This window comes from Panthera tigris, chromosome B1 (genome assembly GCF_018350195.1).
Source record: "Panthera tigris isolate Pti1 chromosome B1, P.tigris_Pti1_mat1.1, whole genome shotgun sequence".
NCBI classification, from domain to species: domain Eukaryota; kingdom Metazoa; phylum Chordata; class Mammalia; order Carnivora; family Felidae; genus Panthera; species Panthera tigris.
The window spans coordinates 109,544,738-109,563,535 of NC_056663.1; the positions used below are offsets into that span (position 1 = coordinate 109,544,738).

Genomic DNA, 18,798 nt, shown 5'->3' on the forward strand with positions numbered 1-18,798 from the left:
AAGGCCCACATAATAAACAGGAGTAAGTTCGTATTTTCAATCCTTAATCCCAAATTCCATTTCACGAAACAATAAAACTCACAATTCTAAGAGAAGAATTCAATACCGAGAGGCAGAAAGCAAAAATAGGGCAGCATCAAAACATGTTACCAATAAAATTAGCTATTTAGATAAAGGGGGTACTTGTTTAGTTACTGTAGGCAATGACTTCTCATCCAAACTAAAAACAAACATGCTATTATGTTTTACACTTGTTTGTTGGCTTTTTACCTAGAAACTTGATTTCTAAGTATAGTGGTTGTGATTGAGGAAATGCTCAGCTAGGCAGTGTAAAGAATCATAGTTACCAGAAAAAATAAAAAGCCCACAGCTCTAAGAGTAGTTTTCGTATTCCACTAGAGCTACATGTGGTAGAGATATGACCACATGTCTAATTTCTGAAAGGTATCTGAACTTGTTTAGTGACAGCATTTAGCAAGCTAATTGCTCCTGTTTTCAAATATAGAACTATACAGTTAAAATCATTCACTCTAAGTAATATTTATGAGCCTAGAATCCCTTTGAAACCAGACACGTAAGTCCCACAGTTCTGTTGATGTTAAGGAAGAATTTATACTCTTACAAAACATGCCTCATTCTCCACTCCCATTAAACTTTAAGCTGCTGGTTGGGGAGGGGAGGGGGTTGGTGGTGGTAATGTTTTCACCACTAACGACCCTTCAGTACTCAGCACAGACCCCAGGGCATATTTTTTATCTAATAAATATTGAAAAAATGAGTTACTTAAAGAAATGAATGGAAAAGCAGATCAAATAGGAAAAAAAAAAAAAAAAGCAAGCTTGCCATCTAGTGGTCACTTGATAAAAATGTATGTACGTGATAACCAGAGCATGGAAAAGCTAATAAAGTTGACAGAAAACATGACTTCTAAGAATTGATGTGCTTGGCCACTTAATCTTGCCACTAAAGCAAGATTTTACTTATCTGTGATTTATACATTGTTTCAAAGTTTCCAAATAAAGACACATATTATAGGTTCCTAATATGAAGATTTTCCTCTTCTAGTAATCATCTAGTGAGAAAAAGCCATTAAGATTCAGCCACACATAACAATTGAGAAGTACAGTGATAGGCAGTGACAAGACTTGTTTTTTCTCCTATATAATTTATTGAAGCTATACCTTAAATCTTTAAACAAAACATTGTGGTGCACTAGCTGAAGGTTTTAAGATTCTGCTTGAGAAAACAAGCAGTACTATTCTCTCCCATCTAAATTCAGGCTGTGTCTTGCAGTTCATTAATAAATCATACTCCACTCTATTTAAAATTTCACATCAAACCAACTGTATTCCATCTACCTCAATGTTGACAGGGGCTTGGTGTCAGTCTGAAGAATAAAATTCCTTTCTTTTTCCACATATCTATCAAAATAAACAAGTGTTCTAAAACTATATGCATCATTGCTCGCTTAAGACATTTACTAGAACCCCATCCAGACTTTTTTTGTGTTGATTTATGATCTTATTGTCTCTAAAGAACATCTAACGTTCTACTGTCGCTCTATTTTTCTATTTTAAAAAGAGAAATTAAAGAGCTGTTGTTCTTAGAGTTCATGCTTAAGAAAAAAAGGTTAAGAAGTAAGTTCAAAGAGAATAGCACTTCCACTTTCGGCTGTGAGTCTCCCTCTTCCGAGGCCTCCTTTAAGCTTTGCTCCAACTGAATAGTAAGAGAGCCTTACAACTCACTATTACCATAGCCTTCACTCTCCTAGAGCTTCTCTGGCAAAGGGCAGTGATTATCACCGCTTCTCCTAAAGAATCAGCAGTCATATTCAAAGCAATACAAAAAAATTAAGCATATATATATACTCTGTCATGATACAGATATAGTTTACCTACTAAGTACAATCAATTTTCTTTTTCAGTAAAGGAATAATCAGAAATAAGAAAGTGAGGATGAACTGTTCTCACGGGAATGCATTTGATCCAGTCATGAGCCCAGCATCTGGAGGTTGAGGGTCTTTCCAGAGGCTGGAGTGACCTCATGGCTAAGATCAGAAGTTTGCTGTGGAGTGTCCTACAACTGTGCCCGCAGTAGGTGTCACACCCAACTACAGTGAAAGGACAGAGCAGCGAAACGACAAAGAAGTCAGTCCGGGGCAGTGGGGGGGGGGGGGGGGGGGAGAGAACTAAATATAATAAAATTATGTTTACATTTTATATGGGTTGATGTTAACTAGAGGAAGCTAAAACCCCTGTATCCATTGTGTAAATGTATTTATTACATCTGCACACTTCTATGTTCTGCAATATAGTCACCAAAAGAAGTTCAAAAACCAAAAGCTCAACGCGTTTTATACGTGAAAAGTGTGTGGCTTGAAAACCAACACAATGGAGCCAAAGCCCATCAGTTCCTTTTACTCACCGTGGTGGTGGTGGTGACCTCCTCCGTTACAACCTTCAGGGTGTCGACCACGGAGATGTAGCCCAGACGCTTAGCAATCGCCAAGGCAGTGTTGCCATTCTGGAGACAGTGAAAGAGAGAAAGAGTGAGAACTGAGAGGGAGGATTGCGCCCTGAGCCAATGAGCTCACCGGCTGCTCCGCATGAGCCAGCATTTCCTTCCAAAACAAGGCACAGCTTAGGAAAATCACTAGTTTTTACCATTACAGCTGAATCTCTTTGTAACTTCTTTAGACTATAGCCCAGGTCACCATGGTAACACAACAAGCTGCATCTGCCTGCTCTTCTAATAAGAAGCACTTGACGCTTTAACCCTAAGGTTGTCAAACATCCCAACAGATAATGCACTGTGTTTAGGAAAGTACCTCTTGATCGGAGAAGGATGCCTCCAAAAATTATTAGCAAGTATCAAATATTCTTACTCCTCATCAGAGGTCAGGCCATCTGCTGCAGGTAAGATGTTACCACAGGGAACTCAGTAACATATTTAGCTACAGCTGTGCACACAGCTCACGGTGCAGCAAAATAGCGCGAGCCAGCAACTCAGGCTCCAGCCCAGGCCACTGGGGATCCCGGTTTGTTTAATTGCACCGCTTAGTTTACATTTCAATGGCTCCACATCCCGAAGAGCTTTGTCTAAGCCAGCAGCCTCGCAAACTGTGCTCCCTTAAGAAGGCCGGGCGGGAGGGGCGGACTCGCGCTCACATCTGAGCGCCAGCTGTAAGCAGAGCACGTTCCAGCAGCCTAGACGCAGGGCCCCACTCCCCCGAGAGAGAGAGAGACGGCCCGAGTCGGGCCCACGGCTCTCCCTCCCCGGGAAGCACTACCGGAGAAGTCACGCTGATTTCTGGAAAGGCTTTCCAGAAATCCCGGGCTTTCCAGAGTGCGGGGGTTTATCGAAGGGGGATGTGTCTGAACTCAGCTCAGACAAGGGGCCGCCAGGGCGGCAGAGGAGGAGGAAGCAGCAGCGTGGTGAGGGGCAGCCGGCGCCTGCCTTACCGCGGTCGTGGCGTTGGGCTTGGCCCCGTGCTGCAGCAGGACGTTGATGATGTGCGTGTGGCCCTGCTGGGCGGCCTGGTGCAAAGGCGTGTAGCCGTTCTGTGGGTGACGGTGGCAACGACGGCCCGACCATAGATTTGCAGCGGGAGAAAGAAAACTAGGTTAGCCTTCATTTTGAGTCTCTTAGTCTTATTTACAGCAAATCCATCAAGGATGCCTTTTATTTGGAGTGCAGTATCACCACCACCCCATTTCTCACCAGCAAATACTCCCTCTCACCTTATGGTCTGCTAAACGAAGAGAAAAGACTAGCTGATGAAATAGACTAACAAACTCCAAATTATAGCTATTATTATATGTTAACTAATTAGCATTAAAAATGGGTATGCTGAGAGATTTCTAATGACAGAAGGGCATTATCACAATGATTTCTTCCCCGGGGAAAAAGAAAAAGTAAAATCTCAAAATCTTTTTAACGGAAAGATGCACAGGATATTTTCACAAGCCACTGCTTGTTTGTTAGGACTTTTCTAATAATCTTTGGGCCAGCGTTAGGGGTTCTAAACCAACGAAAGTAAATCGAAATCTTCCATTCCTTTCAGAGAGCAGCTTTGGTCCAAGAAGAGCACACTTAGAGAATGGAACATTTCGTTGAAAGCTGAGTGGCCCACTTTCAACAAAAAATGACTTTAAGAATTAGGTTCTTTTTAACATCCTAGTCTGAACTTCCTCATAGCTGAAAGCTCTGTAATCCGTGATTTGTGAGGAGCTGCTGGTGAGGTTAGTGGGAAGTCAGTCTTGCTCAGGACTCCAGCGGGTGGCAGGTAGGACACAGGTTGGTTGCATATTCATGTTAATTAAACAAAGGGCGCCAGAATCCTTGGAGGCACAACAAAGCATTACTATCTATTATTCATTGAACATTCACTTTGTGCCGGATACCAGACCTTATATTTGTCTTTTAATCTTTGTTATCATCCTAAAAATGAAGGTGCTTGGTACATAGTTGGTGCCCCATAAATAATGAGTGACTGAGTGAGCAGATGATTGAATAAATGAATATTTTTCTTCCTGTGTCAGAGGTGATTAAATGGAAAACAACAGTTAAATCATTTCTTTGTGATCATTCTAGGTTCAGAACCTGTGTAGATCACAATGGCCAATGGCTATCAGACTACTTTTTTATTATCTCCCTGCCTCATCCTGATAAAATTTCATCTATATATTTGAGACCCCATTGTCTGGGTTCTGAGTAGTCGATTCATACCATGAACTTGTAGGAATATATATCCCTTTATCTAGTGTCACTGCTGCCTCGTGACCAATACTACTCCTATCTACATGAAGTGTCTGTATGCACAAGGTGCCACATGATTCCTTCTATGCTTTTGCTGTGGCCCTTTTGTCCATGGGGATGTCTCCACATGTGTGTGAGTCTATCAGTCTGAGAGCCTTTCAGTCTAGAACATCATCAGCCCTGCCATGTTTGCTATTCATCCCTGCAATGGAATCACCCCAGGCAACCTGGAAATATAAACCGATTACAGGGACTCTGAGAAACCTGCTATTGCAGGGACTCTGCTCTCAAATAAAGTAATTCATGGACATCTGAGAAGCATAAAGTAGTGATATATTTTTTCCTGAAAATTCTTCCTTTCCATTGTGTTTACAAATGTTCCACCAACCAAATTTAGTTCACCTCTTCAGTATCAACCAAGTTCAACAAGCATTTACTAACCACATGTTACGTGCTAAATAAGAGACACTGTGCTTCCATAAATTAATAATGTCAGAGTAACATTCTTGCCCCCAAGAGCTCACATTTTTCAAGTTGTCAATGGACATCATAGCCAGGAAAATGTCTCCCGGGCCTGACTTAATTTAACCTTTACCTGAAGCTTCTGGTGCATGAGTATATTTGCTAGGGAAGTCTGGGGGAACTCAAAAACTTTTACATGAACATTTGGTTGCAGCTTACCCATGGTCTTAGGCCCATTCTGCTAGGAGCTCTTGACCCAGTTCTACCAACTTTTAGCATATCCCAAAACCCCTCTAACCCTTCATTTTCTCATTTGCAAAATGGGAATGGCCAAGATTTCAAGTCTGGTGAAGGATCAGATGTGTTGTCTGTGTAACTTTGATTTATCTAAAGTTATATATGCTAAGAAACATTATTTTGGTATTTTTTTTCTTTCTCATTGAAGAATTCTATGATCTTTGCATAATATTTCACAAAGAAAATTTTCACAAAGAACATGCTGAAGTTCTAAACCCTTTTCGCAAATTGATCATATAATTAACCAAATCTGGGTTACCTCAAGCTGATGTTATAGCGTTTCATTTTAATTTTAAGCAACTAATAGTCCCATAAAACAAGTTCACTTTTCTAAGTTCTTATACCAAATCATGAATGTTTGAGGGGAAAGGCAGTACATATGTTTACATTTTCACAGCAACAAAACAAATTTTTAGTAACCATAGTTACATGAGATGTGAGGCAGAAAACATAAATCCTTTTCCAAAAATGCCATTTGATGTGAAAAAAATTCTGAAGTGTTTATTAAAAGAACATCTTTTGATTTATGTATCTGTCCACTCCTCTGAAGACATATTAAAAGAAATATTTTCTTCCAGAAGCAAGTCAAATCTACACAGTTCAATTTTTAAAAACTTGAAAATTTTAAATGAGATTTTTCTCTCAACCAAATGTCTATGTGATTGTATATCAAACCCCAAGTGGGTAAATGACGTTATCTAGACAATATGTCTGGCTTGTAAATCTTATTTCAACATTGACACACTTAACAAAAGTCTACAGTAACTGTTTTCAAGTTCCACCAAGGTCTCATTGCAGAGCTACCATTATTCCTGTCAGAAGACCTGGATTCCAATAAGAATGTCTGTCCTGGGGGCGCCTGGGTGGCTCAGTCGGTTGAGTGTCTGACTTCAGCTCATCTTTAGTTTGAGCATCGGGCTTGCTGCTGTCTGTGCAGAGCCGACTTTGGAGCCTCTGTCCCCGTCTCTCCCTGCTCCTCCTGCACTCATGCTCTCTCTCTCTCAAAAATGAATAAACATTAAAAAAAATGTCTTTCCTGTACGCTTAAGTGTGATCTGACTCAGCAGAAATGGGGTTGGGTGCTAATACCCAAGCATTCATCTTCGACCTTTTACATGATCTCTAAGTACAATTTCATGAAAAGTCCAGAACTGCTCAGAATCTAGGCAGCAGCTGTTCCTCCCAGAGTCACATGAGAAGTTTTGAATCTTAAATATCAATAGTAGTAGTTATGATTTTAAAAACAACTATTTTTCATTTGTAAATATGCTTATGTACAGACATGATTGTGCTTCTGCTTCTAAGAGGATATAAAAAGACTTACTTCCAAAACTTACGTTTCTAATTATTAGCATCTTTGAACGATGACTTTGAAAACTCTTGAATGCGCTCACACTAATTTAGTCGAGCCCACTCACATAGCTGCGATAAAGAATTTCTGATATATAAACTTAAATGAACAAACATGTAATTACATATTTCTTTGGACCAAAGAACCTGGAGCTGCAAGTTACATTATGCATCGTAGCAGTAGCTATATTATTCACTTCTCTTTCCCTTGAAACAATTTGAGTGCCTGGAAGTATGGTGTCATGCTCCAACCTTGTTTTGCTGAGTAGGACCTTTCAGTTGCCATAGAAAAAACATCTGGGCTCAGGTCAGCTCTGCATTACCCCTGAGAACTTGCAACCCAGGCCTTACACACCATTGCCTTACTAAGCATTACCACGTGATAGTCCAAATGTGACAGAGTTGGTGGGATTGGTGGGGATGTAAACTGATGCAACCACTATGGAAAACAGTATGGAGGTTCCTCAAAAAATTAAAAATAGGACTACCATATGGTTCAGAAATTCCACTTCTGGGTATTTATAAGAAAACTAAAACATGAACTCAAAAAGATATCTGCACCCCCGTGTTCATTGCAACATTATTTATAATAGCTAAGATATGCAGCAAACTAAGTGCCCATCAATGGATGAATGAACAAATAAATACAATTGCACATACACACACACACAATGTAAATCATTCAGCCATAAAAATGAATGAAATCTTGTCATGTGCGACAACATGGATGGACCTGGAGGGCAACATTCTAAGTGAAATAAGTTAGAGAAAGAAAACACCATATGACTTCACTTCTGTGCAGAATCTAAACAAAACAAAATCCAAACTCATAGATACAGAGAACAAATTAATGATTGCTAGAGGCAGGGGGTGGGGAGTTGGGAGAAACAAGTGTAAGGTATCACAGGGTAATAAACATTTTTTAAGTGAAATACAATGGATTTAAAGTTTACATGATATTAAGTGTCCTGTGTTCAGCTATATCCTCTGTATTTAGAGGGCGAGATCCTTCCCTCAAGGGTGAAGAAGAGGTGGTTAGAACATACCCAACCTTTTATCATGCGTCACCAATAAAAACCCAGAGATTTAGAGGTATGTACTGCTAAAAAAAATGTTGTACACGCACATTTAAACGGGAAGCACTATTGCTATTCACAGGGCGTAGTATAGGAAAATACTGTTGTGAGAAAGTGAAGCACTGATAAGCTAGTTTAGTTGTAGGGAAGTTATGAAGTGGTCGTCTGGCAACTTAGTTCAGGTCACAATATAGAGACTCGAAAACAAGGAAAAGGATGACTAGGTGAGAGAAGTCAAGAGAAGGATTTCATAGCATGGAATAAATGTCAGGTAGGAGACTGAATGATGACTGATAAGATTTTAGGTACAGTGAGTTGACATTAATGACCTATAGCGATGTAGAAGTTAGATCATTATGCCATAGCTTTGAGAGCTTTGGCCCTGAGGCAGACTGTCTGAGTATGAATTCCAATTCTTCCAATATATACTCTGTGACCTTCGGTAAGTTATTTAAATTCACAGTGTAAAATGGAGATAGGACTAGCATCTGACTATGAGGTTATTTAGGGATTAAATGATTTAATATAAATAAAGTCATATATAATGTATATGTGACTCACAGCTTGCATTTAATAAATATTAGTTTAAAAATTAAAAAAAAAAAAAAAAGAAAGGCTCAGGGTCTAGGCTGCATGTCTACATTTCTTCATGTGGAAAGAGGGGGTGACAGGAAGACAGGCCAAGGCCTTGAAACAACATGAAGAATCAGCCAGAATATCAAAGTGTTCTAACAGGCTTTTATTGTATTCTGCAGTAAATTGTTAACTAGATATGAGCTACTTTAACTCTACAATAAAAGTAGTTCTGAAGCTAACCTACCTGGCTGTCAAAGGTTATGAGAATGAAAAGTCTCAAACAATTGTACAAAACTATATTGCTTATTCAAAATCACTTCAGAAAGAACTACAAAGAAAAAAAGTACATTTGTAGCTATGGTGAGCTAGTGAAGTGTCCACAAGGCAGAAGCTTTCTGCTTACAGAAAATAAAAATGAGTACACATATTTTACCTTGGTTTTTGCGTTGACATTCGCACCCTGCTTCAGAAGAAAGTTGACCATTTTCACATTTCCATAGTGACAGGCCACAATTAAAGGAGTGTAACCAAGCTAAAATAAATAAATAAATAAACAGACAAATAAATAAGTACTCTTAATGGTTAATACTCAAGGAGAGAGGGATTAGGTAGAATTTCAACTATGGTATGATGGGTAGAAATTCTATTCCACTGTGTAAGTATTACTTAGCAGATTATTGACACTTTCTGTGGATACAAATATGGACTGAAGCAGATCCCAGAGCACATGGAACTTCAGCAAAGGGAATTAGACACGTGTGTGACTTCATCTGACAAAGGCCCAAGAGAGACACAAATAACTGAATCTGAAAACAGAGATGAGAGATGGAGTCTGATAGCCGGATGTGGAAGAGATACATGAAAAATGTAGCTTAGGTGGGCTTGAAAAGTTTCATGGCATAGAGAAGGAAAAGCCAGTTTAAGACCAAGGGCTTGGGGGCAAGTAAGCACAGGAAGAAGACAGCAAAGTCACCTTGACTGGCAGAAGCAATAAGGGAGAGAGGGTGGACTTAAGCCAGCACTGTTTTAAAGGGTCCTGATATCACCATCTCCATTTAGACTCGATTCCAGCAAAACTGGAGAACCGTTATAGATTTGTGAGCAAAACAGAGTCATAATTAATTCAGAATGGACTTTTGAGGAGAGGGGCTTGGACTCGGGTGACCTAAATGGGGGCTACTGGGAGTTATCCAGTTCAGAACATGTCACAGTATTCAAGGTGATTTGCTTTACCTTTGTGTGAGCATCCTGGTCAGCCCCATGCTTAGTAAGAATGTCAGCAACATTCACTTTATCTTCCTGGGCTGCAAGGTGTAAAGATGTGAGTCCACTCTAAAGAGAGAAGGGAAGCAAATGGGTATATTTGGAAAAGAAAATATATTTCATCATCTATAATGTCATAGCTATTAAAAAAATCCCAGAAAATTCACAGGGTCTCCCAGAACCTGCAACTTTTGATATCTAAGACAAACCCTCAAAGTTAATATGTCTTTCCATTTATGACCTATTCTCTAAGTTAATCAACACTTTCAATAACAAATTACATTTTCTACATTTGGGTACTTATAATGTACTTAAATATTTATATTATATATGATATATTTATGTTATATTATAATGTGCTTAAAATAACTAAGCTAATAAGCTTCCAAACAACATTCTTTTTTTTTTAACGTTTATTTATTTTTGAGACAGGGCCACAGCACGAACGGGGGAGGGTCAGAGAGAGAGGGAGACACAGAATCTGAAACAGGCTCCAGGCTCTGAGCTGTCAGCATAGAGCCCGACATGGGGCTGGAACTCACGGACCGTGAGATCATAACCTGAGCTGAAGTCAGACACGTAACCGACTGAGCCACCCAGGCGCCCCAACATTCATTTCAAATCCACCTGCTGAAATTAGTTATTCCCTTAAATAATCAATCAACCAACTTCTACTTTATAACTGTAGCAATAATCTGTATTTTCATCAATAAAATATCGTCTCAATGTAAAAAGTGTACAAGGTTACAGGAAATGAGTTGAGAACAGTTTTCTCCAGTACCCAAGGATAGTATACAATCTTGGAGTTTCCTCTAAATACTAAATAAAAAGTGACCCCATCATTTATTTTTTTTTAATATTTTTTGTGTTTATTTATTTCTGAGACAGAGAGAGACAGCGCATGAGAGGGGGAGGGGCAGAGAGAGAGGGAGACCCAGAATCGGAAGCAGGCTCCAGGCTCCGAGCTGTCAGCACAGAGCCTGAAGCGGGACTCCAACCCACAGACTGTGAGATCATGACCTGAGCCGAAGTCGGACGCTCAACCGACTGAGCCACCCAGGCACCCTGTGACCCCATCATTTATATACAGCACCATAAATTGGCCAGCTTTATGTAAAATGTTTGGCATATACACATCAAGTAAATATTTTGATTATTTGTATATGCAACTAAAGTACAGTTATGAATTAATACAAGATGAAAGAAGAGGGAAAAGCTGGTTTAAGTCAATGCCACAATCTGGCAGCCTCACTACATGTGCAAGTAGTTTCTAACAAACAAAACTGACATTAAAAGAGTCCCTTTAATCATTTGTGTATTTAATGGGTATTTTCTGACTACCTTTCATATGCCATGAAGTGTTGTAGGTATTTGAATATATCAGTGAACAAAAGTTTCTTCCTTCCCTGTATGCTAGTTAGCAGTATATTCATTCCATGTTTCTCTCCCCCTACTATTGCTCAAATACCTGGGATATTCATCCACTTCCTGTACATCCTGCAGCTGTATACTGAGGTAGTTTCTTTATGTTCTGAGTTGTCAGCCCCCATCCACCTGCCCACCCCTACTCCCACCCCCACCTCCACTTTCCCAATTCACACCCAATTAGAATCGACCAGCCTCCCCTGACCATGGATTTGCAGTCAGGTTAGGTTGAGACAGCTAAGCCATGTTCTTGAAAATTCATGATCTCTAGCCAGGGAATACTCCTAGAAATGGACAAGTCCTCTGACCTTTAAAAAACAAAATTAAAAAAATAAATGTACAGAGAGAAAAACATTCTCCAACTAGAAAGAAGTTTTTTTTTTTTTTTTTTATTTGAGGCCTGGGGCTTTGAAATCCTTATAGTTTTGGCTGAGCTCAGCTTTGAGTTCTATAAACCATCAGGATGAGATGGAAGATAGACCTTTTGCATTAAAATGTGCTCACTTCTTGGGGTGCCTGGTGGCCCAGTTGGGTAAGCATCCAACTCTTAATTTTGTGAGTTTACAGTTGGGGAGTTTAAACCTCATGTCGGGCTCTGCCCTGACAGTGTGGAGCCTGCTTGGGATTCTCTGTCTCTCCCTTGTTCTCTGTTTCTCCTCCACTTCTGCTCTCGCTCTTTCTCTCTTCCAAAATAAATAAACTTTCAAAAAAAAAAAAGGACCTTTTTTTTTAAGTTTTTCTCAAAATAAATAAATAAACTTTTAAAAAAGAGGACTTTTTTAAAAGTTTATTTGTTTGTTTTGAGAGAGAGAAAGAAAGGGCGAGTTGGGGAGGGGCAGAGAAAGCCAGGGAAAGAGAGAATCCTAAGCAGGCTCCCCACTGTCAGCACAGAGCCTGATGTGGGGCTTGAACTCATGAACCATGAAACCATGACCTGAGCAGAAATCAAGAGTCAGATGCTTAACTGGCTGAGCCATCCAGGTGCCCCAAAATGTCCTTCTAAACAAATACTATACGGTCCTAAGTTTTGAACAACATGAATATAAGGACAAAACAGATGATTCTTCCTCATTTTGAGTTTCTTCATATGAAAACAGCAAACATAAAAATATTTCTCTTTATGGACACAATTGGTCTTTTAAAATGTCATTGAAGTGACTACGAAGGGAAATGATCATCAACTATCTCAAAGATATTTTAAATGGCATGTCAAATGTATCTGCTGTTTTCTATACTATTTGCAGAATAGATTTTCTACAATATAAGATTGCAAACTAACAGCCAAGATGAGAATCCTCTACACTTTCTTATGATAAAATTGCATACCTAAATCAAATTATGAAAACTTTTCTAATAAATCAAGAAAATAGAAGATGTTGAAGGACTTCTTTTCAAAAAGAGGAACTTATTTCCTGAGACGCCCTAGTGGACTCTACACCTGTTTTTTCATTATCACATGGTGATGGGATAAGAAATGTAATATAATTTCTATATTTTAGTTCTTATTGAGAAGTCATCATTTGGAGAGTATGAAATTATTGATTTCAGTTGGTCTTGAATAGCAAAAGAATATATGCATGTTTCAAAAGCTTTGGAAAAATGTATTATTGGCTTTGCTTTTTACCTGCAGTTGCATTAGCTCATTATAATACCAACCAAAGAGTAAGGTTATATTTTTATAGATAGATTCTATATATTGTATTATTACTAATATATATATATAAGCGTATTCCCTAAAGTTTTATTCTAGTGACAAATACTTCATACCTTCATTTAGGGCAGCACTCAAATCTAATATTGAAATCATTGTTATGAAGATAACATAATTAGTTTGTGGTTCAGAATTGAAAATATTTCTTCACTGTGAAGTATGCAACTCAAAAATATTCATAAATATTCACTGACTGACTGATAAAACTCCCTCAAAGGAAGTAATATGTTTAAAAGAATACTATCAGAGAGTACATGTTAACTGATTCCAGATATGAGTACACCATTTTTACAAATTAAAAATAGCAGTATCAGAAGCATTGCATGATCAGTTTCATGAAATGCCTAGAGTTTCATTCTACTCAAAATTTTGCTTGATTTGTTTATGGATTTCTTGTGTTTATTTTCAAATGCATATTTGTTTTTAATGGACAATAAAAACTCTCTGCCCTCTTCATATACTGATGTTAAATGAAGTATTCTACCATTGGTCTCATAGTGAGAATATCCCCAGTAGGTAAATGACCACCTGAATGGCATGGTTTAGATGACCACAAGGAAATCCATGCCCCAGACTGTAATGACAGCTGATACATTGAATGTAAGGCTTAATCATGTTCATTCATGTTAAAATATAAATAAATATCTTTTGGAGAGCTAACTCTATAATTATTTCTGGCTATAAAAAAGGATCTGTGAGGACTTTAGATAGAGAACAGAGAAGTGTATAAGGGTAAGGGATTTACTGGAGCATTTCTGAGTGATAAAGACACAGAAAAGGACTCTAGAGGCATTCAAGACAACTGTCTTTTTCATAGTTATTTCTAAAGGACATAATGCTACATAACCTATTGGTAAATGTTATTAAGACCAATTTACAACTGAGTCTCCAAAAGCATTAATTAGCTCAACGGTGAGATGTAGAAAACACCGTATTTGTGCGTTTGTGAAAAATCCTAAGAAACTTAATTTTCACTAAACCTATAACTTGTCTTACGTAAAGCATTAAGAGATCTAAATGATGAGCTAACTTGGGGCACCTGGGTGGCTCAGTCAGTTAAATGTCTGATTCTTGATTTCAGCTCGGGTCATGATCTCACAGTTCATGGGTTCAGAGCCCTGCATCAGGTTCTGTGCTGTGTCAACATGGAACCTGCTTGGAATTTGTTCTCTCTCTCTCAAATAAATAAATAAACTTAAAAAAAGTAAAAATAAATATATAAATGATGAACTGACTTATAAACATAGGCTTCAACTTTTAGTTTCTCAGCAGCTGGCTCCAGGGGAGTATATGTAAGTATAATGTTTTACTATACATTAAATAGATAGGTAGGTAGGTATGCAGGCAGGTAGGTAGGTTGAGCTATAGATATATATATAGAGAGAGAAAGAGGGAGATGTATAGACAGACATGTACTTGTAAAGTCCAAATATTTTCATATTTGAATAATATCTTTTCCTCTTCTTCCTAACTGTTGCTCTATTACAGTTAATGTGCTTGTCCTCAGGAGCCATTTTCTGGAGAAAGGCTTAGATGACTGAGTTCTTTATTAAAAACACTAATTCCCTGGTCACCACCACCACAACTACCCAAGCTAGGCTGAAGTTGGCTATACAAACTTCTAGCGAGTTCCTTGTCCCCACCCCCCCAACCTCTCAGGTGCCTCTGATGCTCAATCAGGCTCCAGAATGGCTTGCGTAGTGGCCATGGACCAACAGCTTAGAAGCAGTTGTTTGGGCCAGATCCCAGAGAACTGTCACCTCTCTCTGTATCCCTCACTCTTACTGTCTCTGTCTGAAATTTGGGATTATGACCGGCAGGTACTATGGCAATCTGGATTGACTTCTTAAACTGAAGTGATGTTACCTCTTCGGAGCTATGGGGTCATCATTTTGCTCACAAAACACAGAGAAGCAGAGACAGTAGATCTGCAGAGACAGGTAAATGAAACTGACTCACAGGGAAAAGTCAAGATTCAGAAATGTAGCCATATAGGCAGAGAGTCCGCTTCTTGCTTCCTTGTAGTTTCTTGTTCATCAGAAGACTTGACTGTTACTGTCCTTGAATTCTATAAGAGATCTCTATTTCCTTTTAATATATCCCCCATTTTTTGTTACACGTTATCTTTGATTGGTTTCTCTTTACATTCATCTGAGAGACTCTTGGCTAAAACAAGAGGCAAAAACAGAATACCTTGGTTGACATGTGAATATTGGCTCCCTTATCCAGAAGCAAGGTGACCATATCCGTGTGCCCCTCCTGTGAGGCCAGATGGAGTGGGGTTACTCCTTGCTTTGTTACAATGTTAGTCTCTGCTCCATAGTTCAGGAGTGTGGAAGCGATCTGCATTTGATTCTTCTTGGCAGCAATATGTAAAGGAGTATAGCCATTCTATAAACAAAAAACAAAAAAACAAAAACACAAAAACAAAAACATATATACATTGTAAGTTTAACATTTGCCTTAATATATATCTTTGCATATATATTCAAGTAGGAATATATATTCAATAGGAAATAAGAATCTCTAATCAATAGAAAAGTTAAAAAGTGAGCTTACAGTAGATCTAGATTCTTACCCATTAAAGTTCCCATCCAACAACACCCACTCGTATCTTTACAGCCAACATCAAAAGGCACCCATTCTACTGTAAGACAGGTATAGATACAAAAACCCCAAAGCTTAACATCTCTTTTTATAATATAGGTTGTCTCCTGCAGAGCAACATAAAATAAGCCAGGTTCCTCTTCCCTATGACTGTCCTTTAAATACCTGGAAATGGTTTTCATGTCTCCCTTTACTCTTCTTTCTCAGGTTAAACTTCCCCAGTCCTTCAACTATTCCTGATAGAAGCCCCATCTCCAGACCTCTCCATTAAGGAGGACCTGTTCTGGACTGATTTTAGTTTGTCAACACTGGTCTTGAACTGTGCTACCCAGAACTGAATGCTATGCTTTGGATACAGTTTTAATAGTACAGAATAAAATGGAATTTTATATTGTATATTTTATATTGTATATTTGTTATAACACTCCTGCGACTATGCTTCTAACTGGATTGTACTTTTTACTTATTCAATAGCTATTTAGTAAGTAGCTAGCACATGCCAGGCAGAGTGTGAGGATATAAAGGTGGACAAGATACAATCCCTGTCTTTAAGTGGTTGCATTCTAATGGAAAAGATATTTAAAAAAAAAAAAACTAGCTTATATTAATCCTGTGGCCAGGTAAAATCCTAGATCTTCCATTGCCTCTATAACCTGTGAGCTCAAAAATAGAAACATGAGGCTACTAGTTTTATGTGGGAGTTTGTAGAGAGGACCAGAGGAATTCAGACTTTGCTGACAAGAGCTACACCTTAAACCCTATACTTGGTTAAAAGAAACAACAAACAGACCCGTGGAACAAATGTAAGTCTGGAACCTATATTGTTCCCTTTCCTTTTCTTTTTTCAAAGGTAGAAATGGTGGTTTTGACATTAACTGTGTTATAACGAAGGTAAAGGCCACATAACGATCAATTGCTTCCTGTGAGTTTATTCTAAGAGGTCATTTTAGGTTATGTTATTTCCTGAAGCCTAACTGCAAAGGGAACCAAAAAATAAGAAGTAGTTTTCAGAATTTAAATGTCTTTATATGCCATCATCGAATCTTGTTCCTCAATGTCCTATGTTATCTACCTACTCTGCCCCCCCATTTCTCCAAGTAAAAGTAGGCCTCTTTCAGTTCAAATAAATGATATTTCCCTTTCAGCTGCTGAGGAAATCTGGCAACTCTCCTTAGAAGCCTTTTCATGATATTATCGTAGGTCCCAGATGCTTCAGGTGTTCTAGAACACTGCACTTAGAACCAAGAGCTCCTTTAAAGGACACATAAATTTTTATGGACCATATAGGTTTAGTATTTTTTTTGGCACTGTAGTGTATTTTCTTCCATCCAAACATCTCCCATCCCTGCACATAGGCTCTACGCAAATTAGATGAATTATCAGAATAAATTTACCAAGGTTAGGAAGTCAGAGACTTATGTGGATGAGAACAGCAGGTTTTATCAAAACAACATAAGAGATCATCAAAGAGAGTGTCAATTTTGACAATATAAGAGATCTGACTGTCCAGTAGATACTTGACCTAAAAGATCTGAAGAGCCCTCATACTTCATGTACAGTGACATTTTTTGGAATCAAATAACTAAAAAAAAAAAAAAAAAAAATCCAATAAAAACTAAGAAAAGCTCTGGGCTCTGGTAGAAAGAAGCAAACAGATTCTAAGGCCCAAGAGATTATGTCTGAGGCTGGGACAGGTGGTTGCAGTGAATAGTCAAAAGTGGGGATGGGAGGGGTGCCTGTGTGGTTCAGTCGGTTAAGCTCCGACTTCAGCTCAGGTGATGATCTCGTGGTTCATGGGTTTGAGCCCCACGTCGGGCTCTGTGCTGACGGCTCAGAACCTGGAGCCTGTTTCGGCTTCTGTGTCCCCCTCTCTCTCTCTGTTCCTCCCCCGCTCATGCTTACTCTCTCTCTCTCTCTCTCTCTCTCTCTCTCTCTCTCAGCTTCTGTGTCTCCCTCTCTCTCTCTGTTCCTCCCCCGCTCATGCTCACTCTCTCTCTCTCTCTCTCCCCCTCAAAAATGAATAAACATTAAAAAATTAAAAAAAAAAAAAAGTGGAGATGGGAGTGAAGGTCCAAACTAAGAAGCCTTTTTGGAGTAGTCCCAGAGGACTCATGCTCATTGACAGGCGGGGGTGGATGAGTGGAAGATGCCAGAGGAGTCTCCTGAACACCCATCCTACTGTGAACTCCAGAGCAGAGGATTGCTCTACCTGGTCTTCTGGACTCCATGCATGTGGCTATGACCATACACCATAGAGGCTAGACATCAGGGATATATTTGTCTCTCTGGCAAAACCATACAGATTATTTTATAATTTAGATCTTCTCTCCCAAGTAGATTGAGAGTCTCTTTGGGAGGAGAACAATGTTTTACCACAATCCTTTCTTTATACATAGGAAGAGTTAAAGTATTGTTGGGTATTGATGAAATCTTTCATATCTATGTTGATAATGGCCAGCCTGGAAAGTTCATGAAAAAAATACTGGCATGTTAAGTGAGCAGATATTTTTTATTCCATTGAAATAGTTTCTTAGCCTTCATTCTTTCATTTAAATGTATTGAGAACCCACATAATACTGTATGAGGTAATTCAGGAATATGTAAATGAATATTACATAATTACTGTCCTCAAGTATTTATAATCTAGCAGGAAGAAAGACATCAAATAAATACAGAATTAATGAGATTACTAAGAAAAGAGTATCAAGGAATAAGAATGATAAGCATAATTATCAATATTTGTCCTCCTTTTTTGATAGTTTAAGTATTTTATTGTTAGTGTATATTTGTACCAATAAAATATGCATACATATATAATGTATAAATATATATGTAGACATATGTGTAGTTATATGTACAAAGTTGTGTATATTTATATGTAACATACTTATATATGAAATATATAATATACAGAGTATACTTTTTATATAATGTATCCCATTTTATTATATATGTATAACTATGTAATTTAAATAGACATGTGAGTACATATGTACATATTTGTATAATAGAAGTAGACTAATTCTCTCTCTACTGCTTTGGGACACAGTGGACCTAGTGGTTAAGAGTGCTGGTTCTAGGGGCGCCTGGGTGCCTTAGTCGGTTGGGCATCTGACTCTAAATCTTGGGGTTGTGAGTTTGAGGCCCATGATGGGTGTAGAGATTACCTAAATAAATAAATAAATAAATAAATAAATAAACTTAAAAAAAAAAAGAGTGCTGGTTCTAAAGTCAAATTGCTTTAGGCCAAATCTTAGCTCTATTGCTTTTTAG

General features: G+C 38.4%; 1 protein-coding gene across 2 annotated transcripts in view; it reads right to left on the bottom strand.

Moving 5' to 3' along the window:
• Positions 1-18,798, bottom strand: part of ANK2 (ankyrin 2) — a 240,429-nt gene that overhangs the window by 82,035 nt on the left and 139,596 nt on the right. For both annotated transcript variants that reach the window (XM_042984019.1, XM_042984020.1), the window contains 5 exons: positions 15,112-15,309; positions 9,753-9,851; positions 8,953-9,051; positions 3,462-3,560; positions 2,425-2,523 (listed from right to left, as the gene is read on the bottom strand). In XM_042984019.1, coding sequence (XP_042839953.1) covers positions 2,425-2,523; positions 3,462-3,560; positions 8,953-9,051; positions 9,753-9,851; positions 15,112-15,309 — 594 coding nt within the window. The remainder of the gene's footprint in view (positions 1-2,424; positions 2,524-3,461; positions 3,561-8,952; positions 9,052-9,752; positions 9,852-15,111; positions 15,310-18,798) is intronic.